A 26,915-nucleotide genomic window follows, 5' to 3' on the forward strand; every position below is an offset into this window, starting at 1 on the left:
AAACCGGCACGACACCAGGAGACGTAAGTAGTGAATTTACGATAGAGGACTTTTTAGCCTTAGTGATCTAAACAAAAGTTGTAGTATACGTTAAACCGAGAACATACAAAAAAAGAATGCCCAAATCTGACTTCGTATGAGGAAGTTATGAATTTTCTAAGATTTGGCAAAACAATGCACGACCTGAAACTCAAATTTTAGTTCGAGCGGTTTTTGGCTTACGCGGCCTAAATGAGAGTTGAATATCTCATTAATAGGAACTCAACGGTAAAAATAAATACGAAAACGGAGTCCGTATGAAGGAATTACGAATTCTTCGCGGTCATTTAACAGTCTAGACTCCTCCTACTGTTAAATATAAGATCGGCCAAGAATTAGCTGACGGAGTCTAAATGAAAGTTGTAGATCTTGTTTTTACATACGCGTGGAAAAAAAGAACGTCAAAAACGGAGCTCGTATGCGAAAGTTATGGGGTTTAGAAGTCGACAGGATGCTGCTGCAAAAGGGGTGACATGGCTGAATAAGGGCCAAGGCTTTCTCCCCAAGGCAAGCCACCAGAGGGTGACACATGGCATGGACTCGACGAGTAGGAGGACCTACTCAACGAGTAGATCTGTTTTCTAGCCTATAAATAGAGGCGTCGGGCTCCCTCATTCTTCACACCTTCCCAACTTCACTTTCTCTCTCTAAACTCTCTCTACACCCCCCCCCCCCCCCCCAAAACCCCCCAAAAAGCCTGGGGAACGTCCCCAACACCCGAAGGAAGCCCCGAGGCTCCCGAAGTCCCAAGAAAAAGGGTCTTTCGGCTCGGAAACGCTGCTCCAGTGAAGCCCAGTTTTGCAAAAAATCCGCTGTAAGTGAGCTATGCCTATGCTATTTTTAATATAGCTTCTAATTAATTATAGTAACATTATTAGGACCTTAAAATAATTATTTGGGCTATTATTATGAGTTATATAGTGTTCTTTAATGCTTATATAATAATAATAATAGCTAGAATATTAAATTAGTCTCGGTAAATACTGAACTAAACCCTAGTGGTAATGATACTAGGTTTTGTCGAGGGAAATTGTTTTAAGAGTAACGAAGTGTTGTCTAAGTACCGAGTCACCACCGTATCAGGTGAGTGCATAGTCCCTTTCATGAACATGATTTTAATACAAGTACTGATTGAAGTATTAATTATATGTTTATGTGCGAGTTAATTGATGTTGCCTGAAATACGTGTTAAAGAACATACCTGATTATATATGATGATTTAGGATAAAGAGTAGACCTAAATTAATTATGAGGAATATTGGGTAGTATATTATTACGAGTACAAGTGAGTTATACTCAGAGAATAGAACTTTAGTATATGTCATTTATCCGGGAGCATGGATTAGACACAGTCATTGTCCCTAGTCCGAGAGTATGGATTGGACATAGTCAACTGTCATTAATTCGAGGGTATGGATTCCTTAGTCCGGGAGTATGGATTAAGACATAGTCATTCTTCCCTAGTTCGAGAGTATGGATTAGGCATAATCATTCGTCATTAATCCGAGAGTATGGATTAGTCATTCGTCCCTAGTCCGAGAGTATGGATTATGCATAACCATTCGTCATTAATCTGAGAGTATGGATTAGTTAAAGCCGTTCATTTATGATCCGGGAGTATGGATTAGGTAAAACAGTTAATCTTAGGTTTGAGAGTATGGATAGTCTCGTTGTGAGGATCGACGTGGTGGGATAAGAGTTGCTTATATATATATATATATATATATATATATATATATATATATATATATATATATATATATATATGGTGAAATTATATATTTTGTGAGTTCTAAATTATATATATGATATAACATTGTGGGATTGAAATCCCTATGTACTCACCAGGTTTCCCAACCTGACCCACTCAGTTTATTTATATCACAAGTGTTGATATGAAGTCACATTACACCGAGAGATTAAGGAGATATAAATCACTAGTGATAATGAATGTAAGTTCTGTTTATGCTTATGTTTCTATATTGACGATGGCATCCCAAATTGTAACAACGTAAATTTTCAAAAAACAAAATTTTCATTTTCAAAACAATCATTTTTCACAAAATAACATCAAGATATTGTTTCAAATGTATTTATCACAAAGACATCTCCCCAGAATCCAAAACATAAACTCCTCAAGTGTGTACGGATCATGTCGACGCCTTCCCGCGCTCATCACTGGTACCTGGAGCACATCACACAACAACTGTAAGCATAAATGCTTAGTGAGTTCCCCAAATATACCGCATACAACACATACGCCACTCAAGGCTATAATACGACCCTCCGGTCGATATGTCTCAGCGGGACCCTCCAGTCCCGTAGCTCGTTGGACCCTCTGCTCCGGTCATAGCTCGTTGGGCCCTCCGGCCCGGTCTGTATCGTTGGACCCTTCGGTCCGATCTATAACAACATACAACATACACATAACACATAGCACATAATCTCATACATAACACATAAGACCCTCTGGTCTACACAATATACCACTCTAGGTAAGTATAGTGAGAAGACTCACCTCGATGTCTGGGTAAATATCTGTCTCGGAATAAATGTGATCTAGCCTCCGCCTAATCACACAAAGTAATACACTCATAAATACAACTGCACTCAACCCTAAAAGTCAACAAGGTCAACGGTCAACTTTGACCGGACTCAGCGAGTGCACTAGGGCGACTCGGCGAGTCTATACGTGTCCACTGACTCTCTTGGATCCTCTCTTGACGCGCCGAGTACCTCCCTGACTCGACGAGTTCCACCTGGCATGAATCGTGGGGCCACCACGACTCAACTCTCCGAGTCTCAAGAACAACTCGACGAGTTCCGGCTTGACTCAGTTCCCCCGACTCACCCTGACTCACTGATTGGTTCCCTCAACTCGACAAGACCACTCACTGAGTGGTTACGGGCAAACTTCATACTACTCGCCGAGTTTGTTCTTCAGACTCGGCAAGTTCATGCCATGCATAAACTCAATCCCACTTCTGAGGTCAGATCTGTTGCATACAATCATAGATCTGGCCTCCCCAAGCATGATAATCACGTAAAGTCCAAACCTTGATGCTCAAACAACATCTATTTGCTCCTATATGATGTTTTAGCCCCATATCTCATAACCCTTGGTCAAAACTCCCATGAATCCTCATAAAGCTTAAGGAATAAAGCTTCTCTAGACCTCTATGGATCCCATTTCAAGCCTCATCACAAATAGGGATGAAATGGACATCAAATCTAACCAATAAAGGGGTCAAGAAACCCTAAACCCCCATGTTCATCATAACAACAGAAAGGGAGCCAAAATATTACCTCCAAAGTGATGCTCTAAGCTCCAAATTCGATGGATGTCCACCTCCTTTGCCTCCTCTTAGCTAGAACCTCCTTTGCCTTGCCAAAAAATGCTTCAAAGGTTAACAATGGCCTCCTCTCTCTCCCAAAACGCTCAAGATCTCTTTAGGGTTTCTCTTTGGGGTTGGTGGCCGCAAATGACGGCCATAAGCCCCTTTAAATAGGTTTCAAACCCTGGAAATTAGGGTTTCATTAAACACCGTGGACTCGCTGAGTCCAGACGCGAACCCGCGTGCAAAACCGCGATCCTACTCGGCGAGTTTAGACTCCAACTCGCCAAGTCTCCTCACATCACCCAAAAATAAAAGAATAAAAATAATACCTTGGAATTCGGGTGTTACACAAATGTTTTAAAATGAATAAAAATACTTTTATTCGGACATGCTTTGATAACGTATTTCTCATGTTTTACTGGGAACAAATTCCGCAAACATTTTTATTAAAATAGGTACTCTGATTTTATAAAGCATAAACAAAATCAGTCTTTTCTGGTCGAGAAAATGGGGATGTCACACACGGGCTCCCCCCTGGGGTCTTCCATGCAAAACACAGAATCACATATCGTATCAAGTCACATAATGAACAACTCACATAATATAGTCACATAATGACTAAAACATATAACATAGTCACATAATGGGCCGACCTTGGTGCCTTAGACCCATGGGTATGGTGAGAAGACTCACCTCCATCCGATGAATACAAATACTGCCCTCCTAATAGTCCACAACCTCCCGAGATGAATAATAACAATAATAATATAATCAATGACAAGACCTTAAATAACCCAAGGAAAGGCCCAACCTTCAAACTCTACTCCTAAGGCCTAATTACCTTTTTCTTGCAAATGGGCCCCAAAGTCCAAGTCCAATATCCTTAATGGGCCCCTTGGCCCAATAAGGCCCAACCGAAAAGTCCATAGCCCAAACAGATGAAAATGCCTCTAACTCACATAATCCAATCAAGCCCAACAACCAAAAGAGGCCTAAAGGCCCAAGGGTTCAAAACAGCTTAGGGCCCAACTGAGCTGCGTACGCCCAACGTACCACCCTGGTACGCGCAGCGTAATGAAGGTTTAGGGTCTACGTACTACGTACAACCATTTTAAGCACTTTTTCCATTAAGTGCTTAATGCTCGAATCCTTCACGACCAAAAGCTAGATCTAAGTCTAAAAAGATGTCCTAAGGCATAAAGTTGGCAACTTTATGCCCTTGCATGTCTCATACACACCCAACTACTCCATTAAGACCTTTCCAAGGTCTTTTACCCATGCATGAGGTCAAATCTCTCATCAAGCTTCCATTTTTATACATCTAAATGACTAGGGGGCCTCGGATCTATCTTTCATATCAAATGGGGAGGCTTAGCTCAACAAAAGAGGTCCAAAGTTCATCAAAACGGACAAACCAACAAAAACCCTAGCTAGATCTAAAGATTAGGAAGGAAAGATGCAAGCTTTTTACCTCCAGAAGCTTTGCAAGATGATTTTGGTGCAGGATCTTGAAGCACCCACTTGATCCAATCTTGCTTGACCACCCCTTCTTTTGAAATACACACTAAAAGGCCACAAATGCACTCTTTAAGGCTCAAGAATGATCTCACAAGGTTTCCAGGAGTATATGAACGTTCTAAAGTTATGGAGGCTCTCTAGGGTTTATTCTAAAGGACTTAAAGTTGTTTAAATAAACCTCAAGTCCAGAATTTAGGGTTTTGTGTCCCTGGCACCCAACGTACCCTAATTTCTCCGCGACCATTTCCATGTAGTACGCTAAGCGTACACTTAAGTACGTCCAGCGTACTTAAGGGACCAATTATGCAAAAATTAACATTCCTTAGGGTTTCAAGACATACTAGAATTTTGGATGTTACAACTCTCCCCCACTTGAACTAGACTTCGTCCTCGAAGTCTGCAACTGAAAATAGTTCGGGGTAATGCTCCCGCATCTCCTCTTCTGGCTCCCAATTCCATTCAGATTCCCTTTGGTGCTGCCATTGCACCTTTACTAACTTTACTTCCTTGTTCCGAAGTCCCTTCGTCTTTCTGTCTAGAATGGCAACCGGCCTCTCGACATAATTCAGGCCCCCATCCACTTGAATATCATCCAAGGATGTAACCGCGGACTCGTCAGCAACACACTTTCGAAGCTGAGACACGTGGGATGTGTTGTGAATCTGACTAAGCTCCTCCGGAAGCTCTAAACAATAGGCTACCTTGCCCACTCGGGCAATGATCCTAAACAGGCCTATAAATCGAGGTCCCAACTTGCCTCTCTTACGAAAACTGATAATCCAATTCCAGGGTGACACCTTCAGCAAAACAAAATCCCCCACCTGAAACTCAAGATTCGATCGCTGTCGATCAACATAACTCTTCTGACGGCTATGTGCGACCCGCAAACGGTCACGCACCTGCTGGATCAACCCGGTGGTCTTTAGTACCACCTTCGTGCTTCCTATCACCCGATGTCCAACCTCGTCCCAACACACTGGGGTCCTGTACCTCTGACCACATAACATCTTGAATGGAGCTTGATCGATACTAGCATGATAACTTTTATTGTACGAGAACTCTGCCAGTGGGAGGTATGTATCCCAACTTCCTCCAAAATCCAGCATGAATGCACGCAACATGTCCTCCAATGTCTGGATCGTCCTCTCACTTTGACCGTCAGTATGAGGGTGATATGCTGTACTGAAATGTAGCTGAGTACCCAGTTCCTCGTGGAACTTTTCCAAAATATGGATGTAAACTAAAAATCCCTATCCGAAACCACTGACACCTGCACCCCGTGCCTTGCCACCACCTCTTGAACATAGATGTCCGCCAAGTTTTCTGCAGATATACTCTCGGAGATCGGAATGAAGTTGACACTCTTCGTCAATATATCCACGATAACCCATATGACATCTACTCCCCTCGCCGTCCTCGGTAGCTTCGTAATGAAGTCCATAGTGATCTCTTCCTACTTCCACATGAGAATGGGTAACAGTTGAACCTTGCCATGAGGTCGCTGGTACTCGTCCTTGACCTTCCTGCAGGTCAAGAACTGCTCCATAAACCAAACGATCTCCCGCTTCATGCAGGGCCACCAATAACTCAGATTTAAGTCCATATACATTTTTGTTGCATCTGGATGTATAGTAAACTTGGACTTACGCGCCTCCTCTAACAGCCTCTGCCTCACTCCCCCTGATATTGGCACCCATAATCGGCTACACTGCGTCAACAAGCCGCAACTATCCTTAACAAACAAAGGATACTGCCCCCGAATTTTCTCCATTTTCCAATTATCTTTCTTCACCCCCTCGACCTGGGCCCCTCGAATCATGTCCAACAAAGGTGAACTCACAATCATCCTTATACAAATATCCCTGATCGGGGACCCCGTCGCCTTGCGACTCAATGCATCGGCCACCACGTTGGCCTTTCCTGGATGGTATATGATTTCACAATCATAATCCTTCAGCACATCCAACCATCTCCTCTGCCACATATAATCCTTCAGCACATCCAACCATCTCCTCTGCCACGTATTGAGGTTCTGTTGATCCATCAAATACTTTAGACTCTTATGATCAGTATAAATAACGAACCGCACCTCATACAAATAATGCCTCCGAATCTTGAGGGCAAACACTACCTCCCCCAACTCCAGATCATGTGTAGGGTAATTTGCCTCGTGAGGCTTGAACTACCTCGAGGCATAAGCAATCACATGCCTCACACCTAATCCTGAAATCGATGCATCACAGTATACCACTAAATCATCCAACCCCTCGGGCAGTACTAGGACCGGAGCCTCGCATAATCTCCGCCTCAGGGTCTCAAAAGCCCGCCTCGCATAATCTTCGCCTCAGGGTCTCAAAAGCCCTTTACTGATCCTCATCCCACCGGAAAGTCACATTCTTCTTGGTCAAACAGGTCAAATGGCACAACAATATTGGAGAAATCCTGTATAAACCTCCGATAGTAACCCGCTAAACCCAAGAAGCTACGAATCTCCGAGGCATTTCTCGGTACCTTCCATCGCATCACAGCCTCCACCTTAGCTGGGTCAACCGAAATACCCTCTTGATTGATGACATGCCCCAAAAACTGCACTTCTCGCAGCCAAAAATCACATTTGGAGAACTTTGCATAAAGCTTCTCCGCCCTTCGCTCTGATTGGTTTGAGTGGTTTCAACTGTTTTTTTTATTTTTTTGGTTGGGATGGTGGTGAATGTTGTGTTTCAGCTACAAAATCTGGTGAATTCGGCAGTGAAAAACGTAGTTGTGAAGGTTGCGTTTGTGAAAGTTATAGTTGGAATGGTTGTTGGTATACAAAAGTGGTTTGTAATTGTTGTGGAAAGGGCGAGAAAGGTTAATATGGTTGTTGAAAAAGTTGAGTTTGTTGGATAAAGAAACCACCTTGAAGCAAATTCATAAAACCACATTGGGCTTGTGGTTTTGATAGTTTGGTGGGGTAGTGGCGGGGCCAAGGTTAAAGTTATGGGGTAGCACAAAAAAAGTTCCGCGTAATGTAAAATAAGAAAAAAAAAACTGCAAAGTAAATGAAGGCTCAAAGTCGCTGGACGGAGATAAGTCATTGGTCGCCGACAATAGTGAATGACGGAAGCAACAACTACATCGAGCAGGGGAATGGATGGAGCAAGGGTGTTGTCGAGTAGTTGTTGCTTCTGTTTCTATTTCATGTTTCCTTTTTTTCCTATCAAATGGATACAAGAATTTTGACATTAGACTATCTATTATTTCTAAAAGATTGAGCTTAAACATTTTGGGCTATTTGGGCTATTTTAAAAGAGTTCGACTATTATATTTGGACTTTAAATATTTTGAATTTATAATATAAGACATCCTATATTTTTTTTTTTGGATAACACTGCAGTATAAAATAAAATTTCACAAAAAAATTATCTTTCTAAACGAAATTTATGGGGTAGCACGGGCTACTTCAGACATCCATGTGGATTGACTAATCGTGAGGTATTTTAATTGGGATTCATGGTTTTTGGATTTTAAAATAATACAAATGTGTGTATGTAAATAGAGTAAGTGAATAATGTTGCGAAAAATATGTTTGTATATAGTGATATTTATAGGCAAAATTTTATTAAAAAAATTGTAAAATAAAAAACTAACCGTTGAACGGCTAGACAACCATGTCAAACACCCAAAAACTCCTATTATTGTCGTCTCTCATCCTCCCGACTACAATTTTTCACGACAACGAGCAACAACGAGATACCTGAGTGGTGTTCGTTTTTGTGGGTCATGCCAACATGGACAACGAAGCCCTCCGTTGATGGTACTTCGGAGGACCTAAGTATATTGTACTATTTTGACATTTTTTTCAATTATATTCAAATAAAATAACTTATTAAGCAACTATTTTTACCTAATGATCGCACCTTTTGCATAATGTTAATGCAATTTTAATTGAAAAAAAAAGGGATAATGTCATAAAAAGCCTTAATTTTGTAAAAAAAATGTCGGTTTTACCCTCCGACGGGTTTTTGTGTCATTAATGCCGCATACTTGTCTCACTTTTTGCGTTTATGCCAAATACCCGGTTGCAAGAGGGTTTACCGGTTACCCCTCTACTTACCCCTCAACTTTTCCCCCCGTTTCTTAACCCCATTTACCAAACGACTAAGCTGGGTTTTTGAAGAACATCACGAAAAAAAATCAGATTTGTACACCAAATGACAACGTCGAAATCAAATTCAAGCTGGAGTGGCACATCAAGAAGGAAAAATCGGGAGATAATACGATGTAGCTGTGGTGATATTTGCCCTATTTATGTTTCATGCACTCCAGAAAACCCAGGACGAAAGTTTCGTGGCTGCCCTAATTACCAGGTAATTGTTGTGATGTTTGCCCTAATTATGCTCTCTCTACTATCGTCCCTTCTTTATGTAATTTTATTCTTCTTTTTGTAGGATGAAGATGGTGGTTGTGGTCATTTCAAATGGGTTGATGAAGAAGAAGACGAATTTAGGGCTTTTAAGAAGCAATTGAACCTTCAACATAAAGATATCGAATCTGTGATGTTGCTCAAACTGATTGTAGGGCTGCTAGTGAGTATTTTGGTATGTCTTGTTGCGGTGGTTATTAAGATGTAAGTTAGATGAAATGATAACAAGTTTGTAGTGTAGTTTATTACATTGGTAGATGTACTAAATCTGTAAAAGTTTGAATGGTGCAATAGTATTAAAGTTTGTATGGCTATGATCTATTTTATGAATGCTTTTGTGAAAATGGTAACTACACATTCAGCAGAACACAAATTCAAAGTAAGATGCATAAAATGGTAATCAAATGTGCTAATAATGGTAAACATGTTCACCATAACACAAATGGGAAGTAAGATGCGTAAATGGTTATCAAATGTGCCAATAATGGTAAACATGTTCACCATAACACAAATGGGAAGTAAGATGCATAAATGGTTATCAAATGTGCCAATAATGGTAAACATGTTCACCATAACACAAATGGGAAGTAAGATGCTTAAATGGTTATCAAATGTGCCAATAATGGTAAACATGTTCACCATAACACAAATGGGAAGTAAGATGCTTAAATGGTTATCAAATGTGCCAATAATTGTAAACATGTTCACCATAACACAAATGGGAAGTAAGATGCATAAATGGTTTTCAAATGTGCCAATAATGGTACACATGTTCACCATAACACGAATTGGAAGTAAGATGCATAAATGGTTTTCAAATGTGCCAATAATGGTACACATGTTCACCATAACACAAATGGGAAAGTAAGATGCATAAAATGGTAATAAAAAATGACAACAATGGGTAACACATTCATCATAACACAAATAAAAAGGGGTGTATTAATTGCATAAGGTTTTTTACATCTCACTAATACGTAGCAGCCATCCAATTGTATCCAAAAACCTAAATAAATTATCAAAAAAGGCAACCAATTTTATAACATAAAACAAGTGGATGTATGTTGCATTTAGTGGGTGGAATGACAATAATATTTAGCAAAAAGGGCTCCATCTGCTCGTGTTTACCCTCCCCACTACACCCCCAAAACACTTAACCAACTACTCCAACCTAACTGGATTGCTAGCAGATGAACCACCTCCATTTTTGTCAAGCACCGTCTTCTTCAACTTCTGCAAAATGATCCTTTCAGAGGGTTTTCTCAACCTTGTCAATCTAGGGACATCATCGGGACCTTCATCATCACCTCCTTCTTCTTGTTCACCTTCATCATCACCCAAGTGACCATCATCGCCTCCTTCTTCTTGTTCACCACCACCATCAACAATACCATCAACATCATCAATAATAGCCTCATCATCATTATCAGAAGGATGATCCAATACATCTTCCATATCCTGATATTGATAATTACATAAATAAATTAAATTGGAGAAAAATAATGAAAAACACTTACAAAAAAGTAATTTCTTACCAACTCAACGGGTAGCATGTCATCTAGTTCCAGTTCTACCCCTTCCATACCTTCAATTTCTTCCATGCTATATCTTGCTTCCAACATCGATGCAATCTGTTCAGCATCCAATTTTACCTTATCTACAAGGACACCATCAACTTTTCCATCATTAAACTCAACATTATCCCCATAATCTGATTGAGTAGCATCATAGGTTTCTGATTGTTGTTGAAAACTACCCTCCCTTAATATTTCGTCCAGCCCCTGCTCAACCTCATCAAGTACTTTGTGTAGATCTAAACCAACCCTTGGAAGCAATACATCTTCTTTTCCAACATCAACCACTTCAACTTCTTCAACAATATGACAATCTTCAATAATAACATCATTAACATCCCCAGTCTGAATATCATCACCATGACCCCCAGTCTCAATACCACCACCTTCCCCAATCTGAATATCATCACCATGATCCCTAGTCTCAATACTATCACCATGATCCTCATTATGAATTCCATCACCTTCCCCAATCTGAATACCATCAACAACAACTTCTTTTTGAGTTGCAGAAACATCTTCTTTATGAGGTGAAGTAGCCTCTTTTTTGGACCTTGATGCTTTTAAAACCTTGGAACTTGATGCTTCTTTCTTTGACTTATTTTTCTTCTTTGGAGGCTGACTGGATTTAGAAGCTCTTAATGATTCATCAAATCCGGTTGCTTCTTTTTTGGACCTTGATGCTTTTAAAACCTTGGAACTTGATGCTTTTTCTTTAACTTGTTTTTCTGCATTAGAGGCTGACTGGATTGAGAAGCTCTTAATGACTCATCATATTCAGTTAACAATGGATGTTTCCTTGGTCTGCCTCTTTTCTTTGGATTGAGAAGCTCTTAATGACACACGCATAACCCCTATCAAAGTAAGCTCTACACCATGTTTTTGGTTGTCTTGACATCAAGTACTCATATGCAGATGGGCTCAACTTCTTGATGGTTTCCATGTGCCTCATAAAGTCACTTTCTACACAACTCATTGATGCAACCCAAAATAATTTCTTGAACTCCAACCCTGTGTATGCTTTCTTGAAATTGGCATAAACATGTCTGGCACATTGCCTGTGCTCAACATTTGGGAGTATATCTTTTACAGCTTCAACCAATCCCTACAAGACAAGAACATTCAAGTCAATATGCATCCCTTTTAAATTGTATTAACATTTATATAAAATGGAGTATTGAAAACAAACCTTATGTTGTTCAGATATCACCACCAATCCTCTGCCATCATGAAGGTCTACACTATCTCTAAGAAGCTCAATAAACCAAGTCCAGTTAGGCTTGTTTTCAACATCAACAACAGCCCATGCTATAGGATATACCTGGTTATTAGCATCTTTACCAATGGCAGTCAACAACTCACCCTTCACCTGTCCTTTCAGGAAGCATCCATCCAAACCAATTACTCTTCTACACCCTAATTTCCATCCATCACCTAAAGCTTTGAAACCAATGTAAAATCTGTGGAAGTAATTCTTCCCATCTGGATTGACAGCGACACTAACTTTGCATGTTGAACCTGGGTTGGACCTTAATAATTCATCAGCATAACCCCATACCCTAGCATAATGTTCAGTTAGTTTTCCTTCAATCAACTCAGTGGCCCATTTTTTTGCCCTACGGACTTGCCCAATGGATACTACACATCTCAACCTTTGTTTGATATCGGCAATCATGTCCCTAAGTTTCATCTTAGGCGTGTTTGCAATTTCAGTAATGTAATGCCTACCTATCCATTCAGGGGAAACAAGACTTCCAAATTTGAACTTCTACTGCAACGATGCTCTCCAACCAAATTTTTAACTTGAAATGATTTTTCATTGTACATCCATCCAGCATACAATCTGAAAGGACAATCATTCATCTCTGTCCTCTTCCCACATCTTGCAACTAGTCTAGTTTTATCACATTTTTCAAAGTATATCTGATATCCATTTGACACCCCATAATTTTGAATACAAAACTTAAGTTGTGCAGGAGACTCAAACATATCACCTACCTTAGGTTCCATCTTATCCCATGGTGTGTTTGGATCATGAATTCTGTACTTATTCTTCACCGCCTCTTGTTCACCTTCTTCATCACTTTGCCATTCATTAGCATGATAAACTTGTGCTCTGATTTCATCAGCCATGCTTGAATTCCTTAAGTTTTCATCACTAAGTAGAACATTGAGAAAGACGTCCCTACATTTATCAAGCGCAGTCACGAACTCATGCTCTGGTTCGTGATCCATATAAATACCATGGAGCTCATAATCCATCTCATTTAGTCCAGAGAAGGGCTCGTATATACTAGCAAATAGTTCTTTGAAAACGTCATCCGATGAAGCCATTACAGTTACCTGCAAAATCAAAAAGATTTTACAAACAAAATCGAAGAATATTAACTAGATAATTGCTTTAATCATGGATTTGAGAAACTTACTGGTTCAACAACTCAACGAGACTATCACCCAACTATCTTCCTGCTAGAACAACGATACCAACAATGTAGACCCAATCCTCTTCAAATACCCAAATTTCATGATGATTCCCTTCCAAAAGCCCAAGATTTTTCTCAGTAGACTACGATTGACTGCAATTGAGTTGACGCTTCGGAGAGAGGGTGTGGAGCTCTATGTCTAACATTTACCAAACGGGGTTAATTTCTTCATTGGTTAAGAAACGGGGGGAAAAGTTGAGGGGTAAGTAGAGGGGTCACCGGTAAACCCTCTTGCAACCGGGTATTTGGCATAAACGCAAAAGGTGAGACAAGTATGCGGCATTAATGACACAAAAACCCGTCGGAGGGTAAAACCGACTTTTTTTTTTACAAAATTAAGGCTTTTTATGACATTATCCCAAAAAAAACTTATAAATCGTCACTATCGCTTGAAAATAAAACCCTCTCCAATGTACTATTTTTCATCAATGTTTTAACCATCCATAGCAGCAACTTCAATTAAAAATTAAAAGAAATAAATAATAAAACCAATTTTATTATAGCAAAATCCGCAATAGGAAAGCCAGACCAAAAAAAAAAGGTTACAATAGACTGATAGAGTAAAGAAAAAGGATAAATTGTTATAGGTGGTTGCCAAATTTACCACATTTATAAAAATCTTAATTTTGGTCAAGAATTGACCGGTTTGTTGAATTCGAAGGGTGAAAAGTGTCGACTTGCCTTTGGTGTACATCTGAGTTGAACTCGTGACTCGGGATCATACGTAAAACGAAAATCTAGTGCCACTGAAAGTTTCCATTTTTCACAAATGCGAATCGTGATAACATACGATTCATAGAGTTTATGCCCTCCGAATCTCCACCCCTTTCTTCAATCACAATTTTTTTTGATAAATACGGTTTGATTGATTCATAGAGGGGGTGGTGGTGTTTAGATCCGTTAGGTATCCGAAAAATCACGAAATATAGATCTTGATTGACCAATCAATCACTCCGATTCGAATTTCGAATTTCGAGTTGGTGGCTGGTTGTGATCTCGTGTATCCAGGAGAATAAGGTTAGATTATCTCAAATGTTCTTCACTATCTATATCATTATGCAAAATTGTCTACCGGCAACACTCTGTAAGGAACAACAAATCCCAATTGTCAGCATTATTAACTTATTACTGTAGCTGCAGGCTTGATTTTCAACCTGGTGTGTTTTATATTCTGCTAGGGTGTTACTGTGAATCAATTTTCTATGGAATGAATCAATTAGTCACTGATATTAGCCGTTGCACGTGGTATTTGATGTAGTATTAAGGACATTGTTGATTTGTTATTGTAGGAGGGTTCAAACTTGTTTGTGAGTTAAGGTAGGGTTTTGGAGTCTGGAATAGGATTGAAGCTAATTTACTTCAAATTACAACCAATTACAAACCATGGAATCGAGCCTCCAATACCACGATATACATAATTTCAATACCATTATATGTTCGGAAATCCCGATTCTTTGGTTTAGTATTGGAATTCGAGTTAATTTCAGTATATGTTCCTACACTGGTTGTCAATTTCCATGATCCAAATGTTTGCAATCTCATATTGGGTGTTCTTATTTGATTGAAGCACATGTATGCTCTTTACAGCCTTATGCTGTTTCTTTACAAAGGAAGAATTTGTTTTATGCAGGAATCATGTCATTCTAGTTTTAATCTATATCAAGCTGGTAGAGTAGATACAGGCATCACCATCTTCAAAACACATCACAATATTTTAGAAATTACAAGATAATGTCAGAAGGGGGAGATGATGTTGACAAGAGGGCGGAAAATCATGTTGGAGATGCTATACAACCTTATGCAAAATCAAACGACATGAGTCCTCAAGATATTGGAAATTCAAAAGAGGATAGCATTTTATCCAATGGTAACCCCATTTCTGATGACACTCAAGATCATCTAATGCAAACGATGGCAGAACTCAAATTTCAGAATGAATACTTTAAGTCTCATTTCCATGATTTGAAGAATCTATACACAGATTCAACTGGTTCTATCCAACAAACAAAGACAATTAATCAAGATGAGACACATGAAGATTCAAAAGAGTTGCATGACAAAATAGAATCCTTGAACAAAGAACTAATAGAAGAAAGACAAACACGAGCTGCTGCAGAGGCAGCTTTGGAACATCTTCGTATAGAATACTCAGAGGCAGATGCCAAGTGCCAAGAGCTTGCTGCTAAACTAGCTGAAGGTTGTATAAATTATCTGTTTACCCTTTGCTATTGTTACCTTTTTTTTAATCTTAGCATAAATTCATACTACTTTTTATGCATACAGTTGAAAAGAATCTGGAGCAACAGGTAAAAGAGCGTGATGAGAAGAATTCTGAACTTGATTCCAAGTTGAATAGGCTTCACAAGCGAGCAAAACAAAGAATTCAAGAGGTTCAGAAGGTAATTTTGTTTGTGGGCCCCTTTAACAGTGTCCAAGATATTAATTCCTGTTTGTGTATTGATTCTGATTGGTTTGTGGAGACGATCTTTTCCAGGAGAAAGATGACATTGAGGCCAAATATAAAGAAGTCAATGAAAAGTCAGAGCAAGCTTCATTACAGCTGTCAGGATTACAGCAGGAGCTTGATCGCACACGTCAGCATGCTAATGAGGCACTCAAAGCAATTGATGTAGAAAGACAACAACTTCGAAGTGCAAACAATAGGTACATTAAAAGGGTATTTCTGGAATTTCAGATAGAAAGCTTCCATGTGTTCTTTTGTGTCAATCTTTCTTTTGACTGTTGACTATTTGACATAAACTAGACTTCGGGATAATATTGAAGAGCTGAGACGTTCTTTGGAGCCCAAAGAGAATACCATTGAGACATTGCAACAGTCACTTGTAGAAAAAGAACAGGTATTGAAAAGTCAAACTAGTTTCAGCTTTATACAGGAAAGTGATGTATTTTGTATGAACAGATGTTAGAGAACATGAAAGGGCTATTACAAGGAGCAGAAGAAAAGAGACAAGCTTCAATGGCTGAACTTTCTTCAAAACATCAAAAGCAAATAGCAAATCTGGAAGCTCAACTTGCTGACTCATCAGCAGATAGAACAAAAGCAACCGAAACAATCTCTTCTCTACAGGTAAACAAGTTATATATATATATATATATATTATATCTTTAAGTTGTTAAACATTTGATCATTTTCCTTTTTTAGAAACTTGTTGCAGAAAAAGAGTCAAAACTGGCAGAGATGGATGCAGCATCAAGTGGTGAAGCTGCAAGGCTTAAAGCTGCCATGGAGACTATTAAAGGAGAAATTACTCACTTGAAAAACGAACATGTATGAACTATGAACTATATAACTCAATGAGATTCCTTTTCCTTTTTTTTATGTTTTTTTTGTTCAATTGGTTTTCCTAATTTTTAGGAGAAAGAGAAAGAAAAATGGGAAGCCACCTCTCAGGCACTCAGCAGGAAACTTGAGATTGCTGAGGCTAACTGTATACGTGCTGAAATTGAAGCCGCCAAAATGAAAAGTACATATATACCCTTTCTTTGACTTGTTATTTTCAGTTCTTGCCCTTTAAATGGAAGTAACAATGGTAACCCACAGGTCAGATGGCTCTAGAACTATCTGTGCTGAGTCAGCAGTCAAACACCAAAGAGTCTGAGTTAATAACTGCTAAAGAGGAGGTATTTAACTATTTATTCTCCTGTGTCATCTATTATTTAATGAAATTGTGTATGATAAATTTTTAATTATTATTCAGATAAAACGTCTAGAAAGTGAATTTGCTTCGTATAAAGCTCGTGCACATGCACTTCTTCAGAAAAAGGATGCTGAGCTGGCATCTGCTAAAGATAATGAACAGCTTAAAGCCCTTGAAGAAGCACTAAAGGTGTATATATTTTTCTCTTCTATGTGATGATGTGGCACACAGATCTACTCACATTTTGTTTATACAGGAGGCTGAAAATGAAATAGTGATAGTATCTGCTGAAAGGGACAAAACCCTCCATGATCTTGAAAATGCTCTAACTCATCATGACAAAGAACTCAGTGCCAGGTGGCACTATTTTTCCTGTTTGGTTCAGAAAGTTATTTTTTAAACATTATCTTATGTCTAATTTTATTTATTTATTTATTTATTTTAGAGATGAAGCTCTTGGCCTTGTTGAGCAACAGGTGAAGAACATGGAAATGAAGCTCTCTTCTGCAATTTCTATCCATCGATCCGAGAAAGAAATCTGGGAGAAGAATCTTCAAAATGTGGAAGAAACATGGCAATGTAATTAAACAATTTTTAGTTTACTTTAAAAAACTTTTTGTTAATTCTTTTTAACGACAAAATAAATTACTCTACAGTGAGATTCCAGGCGCTAAAGGCTGAAATTGAACAACAAAAGTCAACACCTGATGAAACTTTACAAAAAGAAGTACAAGATGTCCAAACACGATATAAAAAATTAAAGGTGATATTCATATTTCATATTCATTACAATTATATATGGAGATTAATATCAAGGAGTATACTTTTGTTTAAATTGTTTATTTATTTATTTTTATAGGAAGAACATGATTCATTTCGTGAGCTTGCTGATAAGATGATTGAAGAAAAGGACATGGAGATTTCAAGACTTGTAGACAACAATAAGAATCTTGTTCGTTCATTATCATCAAAGCCATCGGTATTTATTTTTCCCTCAAAATAAGAATCTATCATGATGTTCATTTTGTTATCTTTCTCATTTCCTTAAATACCCTTGTTATTGTTATTGCTATTTTCAGGGAAACAACAATGAGAATGGCCATAATACGGGTATGATTAATGTTTGATACCCTTGTCTGTCTTTCTATCTAGTTAGAAATCTAATATTGATTGTTCATTTCTACATGGAATTCAATTTTATAGGTTTCACAGGACAGGATTCTCCAAACACCTCAGTTGCAGAACAACAGATATTGGTATGCACTTTTTTTTTTTTTTTTTTAAACCCTAGACATTTGTTCTGTTTTTATATTCTGTAGGAATATATTGATAAAATTAGTTAGTAAGTAGTAACTAACAAAAGAAATTGGAATTCAGATATTGGCTAGGCAACAAGCTCAAAGGGAGGAAGAGCTAGCCCAATCTCAGAGACACATTCTTGCACTTCAAGTAAGTTTTTTTGACTTAATAATAAAAAAATAATGACTTAAAAAACTCATTTAAGTTTGTTATGTACTTTTGTTGATCTTCCAGGAGGAACTTGAAGAGCTTGAACGCGAAAATCGTCTTCACAGTCAACAGGTATTTTAACTTTAGATTTTTTTTTTAATTAAAAAAAAATTATATTATAATAACAATTAACAACTTAACCCACAGGAAGCTATGTTAAAGGAAGAGCTTCGGAACATGGAAAGATCACAAAAGAGGGAAGGAGTGGATATGACATATCTTAAAAATGTCATAGTAAAGCTTCTTGAAACAGGTATATTCTATTTCTACTACATAACTAAAAAAAATAATGAGCTCTTGCTCTTTCTCTTTCTCTTGATTTATGTATATATATTTTTTTGGTGTGAATTATAGGTGAAGTGGGGGCTCTACTACCTGTTATTGCAATGCTCCTTCAATTCAGCCCTGATGAGGTGAGAAAATCATTTTTAACTCGGCTGTTTTAGTAATTTTTTTGTTAAGGTTTTATGTTATATTATCCATTTGACCAAAATTGTTAAAAGGGAAAATATGAAGCTGTTTTTATGAGATTTAAATGAAATGAAATGAAATGCAGTTTCAAAAGTGTCAAAACGCGTATCGGCCTTCTACTGATGTTCCACCAAGTCCAGTTGCAAGTGAATCCCCTGGATCTGGGCTCTCCCTCTTCTCACGCTTCTCCTTTTCATAACAAGTCAAACAGCATCATATATGCTATATTCTTGTATTCTTTTTGTAACACTCTTTACTTTTTTTTTTTTTTTTTTTAACATATATTATATTATATTATACTATCAGAGAGAGGAAAATTATATACAACACACATCTAAAGATTAACTGGAAGTGTGATGGATAGAGCGTCCTTGAGTTTTTGTATCATCAATTTATCATTCATACGAGCCACAATTTGGTGTATATGCATTTATTTAGCCTTTATTTTCTACCATTTTCTTTCTGTTTTGCTATTGATATTTGCACAGTTTGGTTGTGTGTGTTTTCGCCTAAAACCAAGAATGAGAGAGAAATCATATTCAAACATAAACATTATTTCTTCAATTAGATTTCGTTCATTTTCTTAAACTGTTGAATGTCTCATCTGATTCCTCAAAATATGATATAATGAAATGTAGCAACTTTATTGTTCCATTTTACAATAACAAACAAAACAGTACAAATAGGCCCTAATCCTTCAAACAGGGGGGAAGGAGGATTAGTGATTACACCAATTTGGTAGAGCATAATTAGAATATAACATAACCCTAGTCCCTCCTAGGGTTTTATCACGAGTTTACAGGTATACAAAAGTACTTCCTCCACCACCATTACCAATTTCTGCATTTTTAAGTTAAGTTTATAGGATTATAATAATTTATATGGAGTATTCATATTCACCAATGGATCTTCCCTCACATCCTATGGCTACATGTTCAAAGAAGTCTTTGCTTGCATCTGCCATAACCAAACAACATCACAAACTAAATATCAACAATGTCTTTCATCAAACCTTACAAAATTTAATTTATGTAAAATATTCATTAACAACATACCATGCTTCATTGTTAAAGATGGAACTTGCTCTTCTACATAACCAATCACTTTAGCCGGTATTCCTGCAGCCATGCTTTATATAATAATAACAATAATATATTATTATTAGCATTAGCATAATAGTAATATAAATAAACAAGAAAAATAAATCATGCAATTTCATCATGATTATGTGTCACCTATGTTGAGGAACATCCTTAAGAACAAGGGAACCCGAAGCTATCATTGCTCCATCACCTATCTTTATATTCCCAAGTACAATCACACTTGCTCCAATCAACACTCCTTCACCAACTTTTGGGTGCCTATCCCCTGTTTCCTTCCCACTTCCTCCCAATGTTACACCCTGTTAATCATCAATTTTTTTTAAAATAAAAAAATAAAAAGAATCAAGAATTGTTCATTCCATTCTTTTCCTGATTCAATATGATAAACCAAATCACCTGCATTAGAGAAACTCTATCACCAATAACAGCAGTTTCACCAATAACTAATCCAGTCCCATGATCCAACAGTATCCCCTCTCCAATTTTCGCAGCTTTGTCAAGAAAATAAATAAATTAAGTATTTTTTTTTTAAGTCTCACTAAACTACTATTTTGAAAGAATACCTGGATGTATGTCAACTGCAAACACCTAGAATACAAAAAAAAAAAAAAAAAAAAAAAAAAAAAGGTAACATTTAGTAAATAAGAAGCAGAAAGTTTAATGAATAACTTAAAACAAGAGATGAAAAATGATACCTCACTAACTCGACTTTGAAGAGCAAGAGCCAACAACTTGCGCCCTTGATTCCACAATGCATGTGCTACTCGATGTGTTTGTAACGAATGAAAACCCTAAAAGAATCACAATTTAATTCAACACTTCACATCACATCAATAAAGACGTTGAATTTCTAATTGAAATACCTTTAAGTATAAAAGAGCAGAACAATATGACAAACATGAAGGATCTCTATCTTTAAAAGCCTGTCAAACGAAGGAAAATAAAATCAGAAACAAAAAAAAGACATTGAAATTGAAGACATGCAAACAAAGTAGAAAACAATCATCACCTGTAAATCAAGGCGAATTGCTCTATGGATGCCTCGATTTTGAACCATTACATCACAAAATATATCCATCAATTGAGTTTCTAATAATGTGTTATTTTGGAGTCTGTTAGCAATAATAAATGCCAATGCACGCTCTAAACAATCATGTGATAGTATGCTCGCATATAAGAAGCTGCTTAATATTGGCTCATTTTCAGCCTGAAATTTTTTCATCAAACATCCAATTAATATATACATAGAATTATTACTTCAATTGGATTATAATAAACAACTTCCACCAATCATAGTGGCATTGAGTAGAACTCATCAAGACTAAAGTAACATCATTATAACTTGTTTAATATAGAAAAAAGATACCATCTTTCTTGAAAAAGAAGATATTTCTCCATCCACCCAAATAAAAAAGTCCACATCAAAGTTCGAAAAAGAGTCAAATTTCAAAATTTTGACATTTTTACGAACTGGATAAAGAAAACAAATCTTGTTAACTTGTGTTTAATCATTGGCAAGAGGTTTCAGAAAAAAAAATGTTTTTGAGTTCATTATTGTATGAGTTTCTTTTTCAAAGCCAAAGAGAGTATCAAATTATGAGACTAACTCAAGAAGTTGACTTTCATATATTTCCTTTTTGAGCAATTTTTCATTCACTAATTATAAGTAGACTGTAGAAAGTAAGGATTGTCCAATAACATTAGAGAGAAGTACCAATTATTTTTCCAAAAGATAAATTATTGCATGTTGACTTTGATAAATTTCATCTTTCCTCACTAAACTTTCATCATCCGCTATCAAATAAACTATAAATTGATTAAATTCTATAGTTTATCCGATAACAGAGAAATTAGAAACTCATAATCCATATAGTAATTCAAAGGAATTTCGAGTTAAATCATTGAATTGCCATGAAAAGTTATGAAGAGTTGCAAATACCTCACACTTGGCCTCTACTCTAACAGCATCCCAGATAGAATCACCCACAACCGAGCCCGAATTGACAGACGGATCGGATCTTGGAGATAATTTACCCCGTGCATAAACCGGAAAGATTCTCTCGACCTTACGCCGCATCACCATGACGGAGGTGGAGGTGGAGGTGGGCGAGTTAGGGTTAGAATTCGTGGTCTCCGGTCGAACCATCTGTTTTTCTTCATCAAGTTCTTCGAGAACCGTACGTATGGAATGCATTTCCGATACAGAACCCAAACAAGCCGCCATTGATGGGAAGAAAGGGAAGCTGTAGGGAAGTTCTAGGGTTTGATCTTGATTGAAATAGGTGTAGAGTGGTGGAGATGATTCGTTGGTGTTCCTGCGGTTGATAGCAGCGGCTCCAGTACACATCAATCATATCATCATTGAAAAGGGGACATGTTGCATATAAAAACATCGTCATCACCTTCTCATATCGTATGGCTTTTAGCGGTTTTTTGACGACCCATCAACCTTTAAAAATGGAGCTTTTTATCGATAACTAAATATAATAATAAAAAAAAAAGTAAAATTGCAGAAATGATCATAAGCGGTAATATTTTATGTTTTTAATCCAATTTTTTTTTTTTTTGGTGGTTTATCAATGTTTAATTTTAGATATATTGTGTGTTTTGATCCTTAGATTGACATTTTTGTATGGTATTAATCCACATCTAACCTGAAATGATGAATATATCCTTTAAGTAATTATTTTTTTAGTTTATTTTGTTATTCTTTTATTTAATAAATCAAAAAGAAAATCCACCCCCTCTTTCTCTCTAGAATCCACCCATCTTCCCAACACTACTGTCGGAGTACCCTTTTCCAATGGATCACCACCAGAGTCTTAAATTCAAACGTGGTCGTCTCTATCCTAGTCCATGCACTAGCACCACCAAAATTTGTCTTCATGATGTACTCAACATTAACTGGATCATATGTATAAACCTAGTAGCATAAAAGACTAATCAATCGATAAGTTTTGTGTTTTTTAGCAAGGCCAGTCATGTAATCATGCAGTCTGTTAAAGTTAAGAATCTGATCGAACATGGTTCCAACGATTGGATGATGCTTCTACATCTTCCTCTGATTTTGTTGATTGTAGACATAGATGCAAAGAAAAAGAAGAAGAAGAAGAAGAAGAAGAGATATGGTTAAGATTAGTGATATGGAAACTGGGTTTGAGAGAAATCACATTGAAATTGCTACTCCAGAGGTTAGATTATTGGTATGAAATATGAATGTGTTCTTTGATAGTTTGAAGTAAAACAAAGCTCTGAAACTGACGAGATCTAGGTTTTTTAGATTTTAGAAGGAAATGTTTCATTGAGTTAATGAAGTAGATATGGAGGTAAGGGTAGGGAGACGGAGGTTGTTAGTGGCGGATAGTGGTGGTGAACGCTGACGATTGGAAAACGATGATGACATGCGACCTGTATCGACTTCTCCGTCATCACCACTGTCCCTTCCTTCCATCAGAGCTATGGTGCAAAATGAAGTTGTTGCTGCTCCTTCCCCGACGTATGAACAAATCGGTTATGTCTAGTGGTACAAGCGGGTGGTGGTGGCAATTGGGGTGTTCTTGAGTGCGTGTTTTCTAGAGAGAGAGAGAGAGAGAGAAAGAAAAAAATAAATAAATAAATAAAGAAAGAAAAAAAAGAAAGAGATAGAAAGAGAGAGAGAGAGAGAGAGAGAGAGAGAGAGAGAGAGAGAAAGAGAGAGAGAGAGAGAGAGAGAGAGAGAGAAAAAAAGAGAGAGAGAGATAGAGAGAGAGAAGGGTGGAGGAAATGAGAGGTACCACTAGTGATGGAAAGATCTAATTTTGGACCATTTATGCACCACCAAAACTTTTTGAACCAAAACCATAGAATTTTGTCAACCATAGGGACCTTTTTGCAAATTTGTCTAAAAAATGCAGTACTTATATAATTTAACAAGTTGAAATAATAATTGAAAGACAAATTTGAAAAAAATGCTCCATGTGCTTGTCAAAATGATGTGATTTTGGTCTAAAAAAGTTTGATGGTACATCAATGGTCCAATTTTAGATACTGTGTGGTTTTGGTCCCTATGTGTCACATCCCAAAAATTACGACTAAAAATTTCTTTTAAAACCTTACTAAAGCTAGATTTATAAAAACGTATCATAAGTTAAACATAACTTTCGAGTATTAAATTCAAAACATAATATCATTATCAGAGTCAAACTTTCCCAGGCTAACTGACTATGGTGTGTGCTCTGCAATCTTCCCGAGCTCCTCTTTGAAAACCGAGTACCTGAAACCAAAACTGAAAACCGTAAGCACGAAGCTTAGTGAGCTCCCCCAATCTACCGCATACCATACAAAAACACATAACATATATACTGCCAGGCTATTCTGGGGTGCCTGACTACCCGGTACGGCCATTCTGGGGTGCCGACCTACCCACACGGCCATTCTGGGGTGCCGTCTTACCCGTGTCAAGCCATTCTGGGGTGCTGACCTACCCATCGGTCCTAACAACCGATCCTCGGGGACTATTTCACCCCCTACTGCTACTATCACATATACATATCATAACATATTATCAGACATATCTGGGGTGTCCGATCTACCCTTCGGTCCTAACGACCGAACTTGGGGACTATTCCCCTCCTACTACCACTATCACATATAACATATCATGCCAGCATATAAACATATCATCACATACTGTCAGACATATCTGGGGTGTCTGACCTACCCTTCGGTCCTAACAACCGAACTCTACTACTATCACATATACATATCATGCCAGCATATAACATATCAGGTAGTAGCAAACCTAGATGATATCACAAAGACAATCATCTAACATACAACTCCTACTGGTGGGCCGGCATTGTGGCCGTAGACCCACCGCTACTGGAAGGTAACTCACCTGAAACTGCTGAACTGATGCTGCTAATCCTCTTGACTGCTACTTGACTTCTGACTCCGAACTGCTGCTCCACTAACTCTTCGAGCTTCAAGAGCCAATATAACACTTAGTCCAACTGACCTCCAAAAGTCACTAGGTCAACTCTGGTCAAGGTCAAAGTCCTGGTCAATGTCAACCTTCCAGGTCAACCCTACTTGCCGAGTCTACCTACTGACTCGCCTAGTTCATAAGCTCAGGGTCTTTCTTATTCGCGACCCGACTCGCCGAGTCAGTCCATGACTCGCCGAGTCCACTAGCTCCAAGTCCTGTCCTGTCCAACTCGCTGAGTCACCACCCGACTCACTGATTCGAGTCTCAACTCGAAGGGTTTGAGGTTTCACGATCTGATTCGCCGAGTCCACTAGTAGACTCGCCGAGTCCAAGGCAATCTTCAACCAACTCGTCGAGTTGTTCATACCACTCGCCGAGTCCATGGCTAACTTCAACCGACTCGACGAGCTGTTCATCCTACTCGTCGAGTTCCTCCTCATCTTCAAGCTACTCGCCGAGTCCACTCGAAGGACTCGCCGAGTCCATTAAGATCCACTTACATGCAGAGGACTTCCGAGTCATGCATGAGCTCCAAACTATAGATCTACCCTCCCCAAGCCTATTTCCCACGTAAAGTTGCAACCTTTACGTGTAGAGAGTGAGATCTAGGCAAAATACACCCATAGCTAAGGTTTAGGACCAAGAGACTCCAATTTCCACCCAATGGCTGATACTTTATGGGATTACATACCAAAATAAACATGGATCTGAGGTAGCAACCTCAGATCTGGACCTCAAGCTCAAGATTGGTCTTAAACATGGCTTAAAAGCCCCAAAACTCATAACCAAGGAAAAATATGGAGGAGAGAAACGAATTGATACCTTCCAATGCTCTGAAATGCTTCCCAAACTTCAGATCCAAAGCCACTCCCTGATGCTTCAAGAATTCCCACTCCTTCTTCTTCCTTAAACCCACTCAAAATGGCTAGAAGCTTGAATGAACACAATGGGGGCTTAAGGTGCGGCGTTCTGGGTGCAAGAGGCTGTAAAGGAGCCCTAGGAAGAAGATTAAGATGCTTATATAGGCTCCAAGCCCCGGATTTAGGGTTTTCCTCGCACAGACCAGACTCGCCGAGTCCACTTGGCCGACTCGTCGAGTTGGTCACTTTCTTGTCGACCCGGATCCCGCTCCGACTCGCCGAGTCCTTCCTTTGACTCGTCGAGTCCCTCTTAAATTTAGGGTTTCCTTCACTTTCTTGGCTTTCAAAATCCTGGGTGTTACACTATGGTTGTCATTTTTTTTTTTTTGTGGTTTTGGTCCATACCCTACCTGAAATGACAAATATGCCATTCTAATTATTTTTTGAACTTATTTTAATTATGATCTTTTTATTTTAATTTTAATAATACCAAAAAATAAAACCTACTCACCCCACCCCCTCCCAAATCATATCCTGTCCCACCTCCTACTTCTACATCATCTATATCTTTCTCTTTCGAGACTAAGAAAACACACTGTAACGACCCAAAAATCACGACTAAAAATTTCATTTTTAAAACGTTACTTAAACCACAATTGTCAATCCATAACATAAATCTTAACATAAAATCAGAGTGTTAATTCAAAACATGTTCTTATTATCAGAGTAAAACATCCCAGGCTGACTAACTATGGTGTGTGGCATGCGATCATCCCGAGCTCTTCCCTCCGCTACCGGAAGTACCTGAAACCAAAACTGAAAACTGTAAGCACGAAGCTTAGTGAGTTCCCCAACCTACCACATACCATACACATAATTGCATACTGCTGATTACTGGGCCTCGCCAACTACAACAGGCCCTGTCTGGCTTCGAGCTCTGCTTGGTGTACATATCTGTTTCTCTTAGGCCCCGCCTGTCTATGGGCCCCA

General features: G+C 38.2%; 3 protein-coding genes across 3 annotated transcripts; 1 reads left to right on the top strand and 2 right to left on the bottom strand.

Annotated features, from left to right (window-relative positions):
* Positions 1–12,420: 12,420 nt before the first annotated feature.
* On the bottom strand, positions 12,421–13,372 carry LOC128132070 (uncharacterized). The gene is made up of 2 exons (XM_052768111.1): positions 13,301–13,372; positions 12,421–13,217 (listed from the first exon to the last, which is right to left on the bottom strand). The coding sequence occupies exon 2, from the start codon at positions 13,206–13,208 to the stop codon at positions 12,603–12,605; it is 606 nt and encodes a 201-aa protein (XP_052624071.1). The 5' UTR covers positions 13,209–13,217; positions 13,301–13,372; the 3' UTR covers positions 12,421–12,602.
* Positions 13,373–14,072: 700 nt separating this feature from the next.
* Positions 14,073–19,419, top strand: LOC111902546 (protein GRIP). The gene is made up of 21 exons (XM_023898363.3): positions 14,073–14,374; positions 14,988–15,554; positions 15,641–15,756; positions 15,852–16,021; positions 16,122–16,215; positions 16,278–16,445; positions 16,521–16,646; positions 16,734–16,842; positions 16,920–16,999; positions 17,077–17,205; positions 17,273–17,373; positions 17,462–17,595; positions 17,673–17,779; positions 17,876–17,995; positions 18,096–18,126; positions 18,220–18,272; positions 18,394–18,465; positions 18,550–18,597; positions 18,673–18,778; positions 18,880–18,938; positions 19,082–19,419. The coding sequence occupies exons 2-21, from the start codon at positions 15,089–15,091 to the stop codon at positions 19,193–19,195; spliced, it is 2,403 nt and encodes an 800-aa protein (XP_023754131.1). The 5' UTR covers positions 14,073–14,374; positions 14,988–15,088; the 3' UTR covers positions 19,196–19,419.
* On the bottom strand, positions 19,249–22,528 carry LOC111902547 (serine acetyltransferase 2). Its single transcript, XM_023898364.3, has 9 exons — positions 22,039–22,528; positions 21,109–21,306; positions 20,963–21,022; positions 20,795–20,890; positions 20,663–20,687; positions 20,496–20,590; positions 20,232–20,398; positions 20,052–20,125; positions 19,249–19,953 (listed from the first exon to the last, which is right to left on the bottom strand). The coding sequence occupies exons 1-9, from the start codon at positions 22,444–22,446 to the stop codon at positions 19,874–19,876; spliced, it is 1,203 nt and encodes a 400-aa protein (XP_023754132.1). The 5' UTR covers positions 22,447–22,528; the 3' UTR covers positions 19,249–19,873.
* Positions 22,529–26,915: the final 4,387 nt, after the last annotated feature.

Source organism: Lactuca sativa, chromosome 2 (genome assembly GCF_002870075.4).
Source record: "Lactuca sativa cultivar Salinas chromosome 2, Lsat_Salinas_v11, whole genome shotgun sequence".
Classification (NCBI taxonomy): domain Eukaryota; kingdom Viridiplantae; phylum Streptophyta; class Magnoliopsida; order Asterales; family Asteraceae; genus Lactuca; species Lactuca sativa.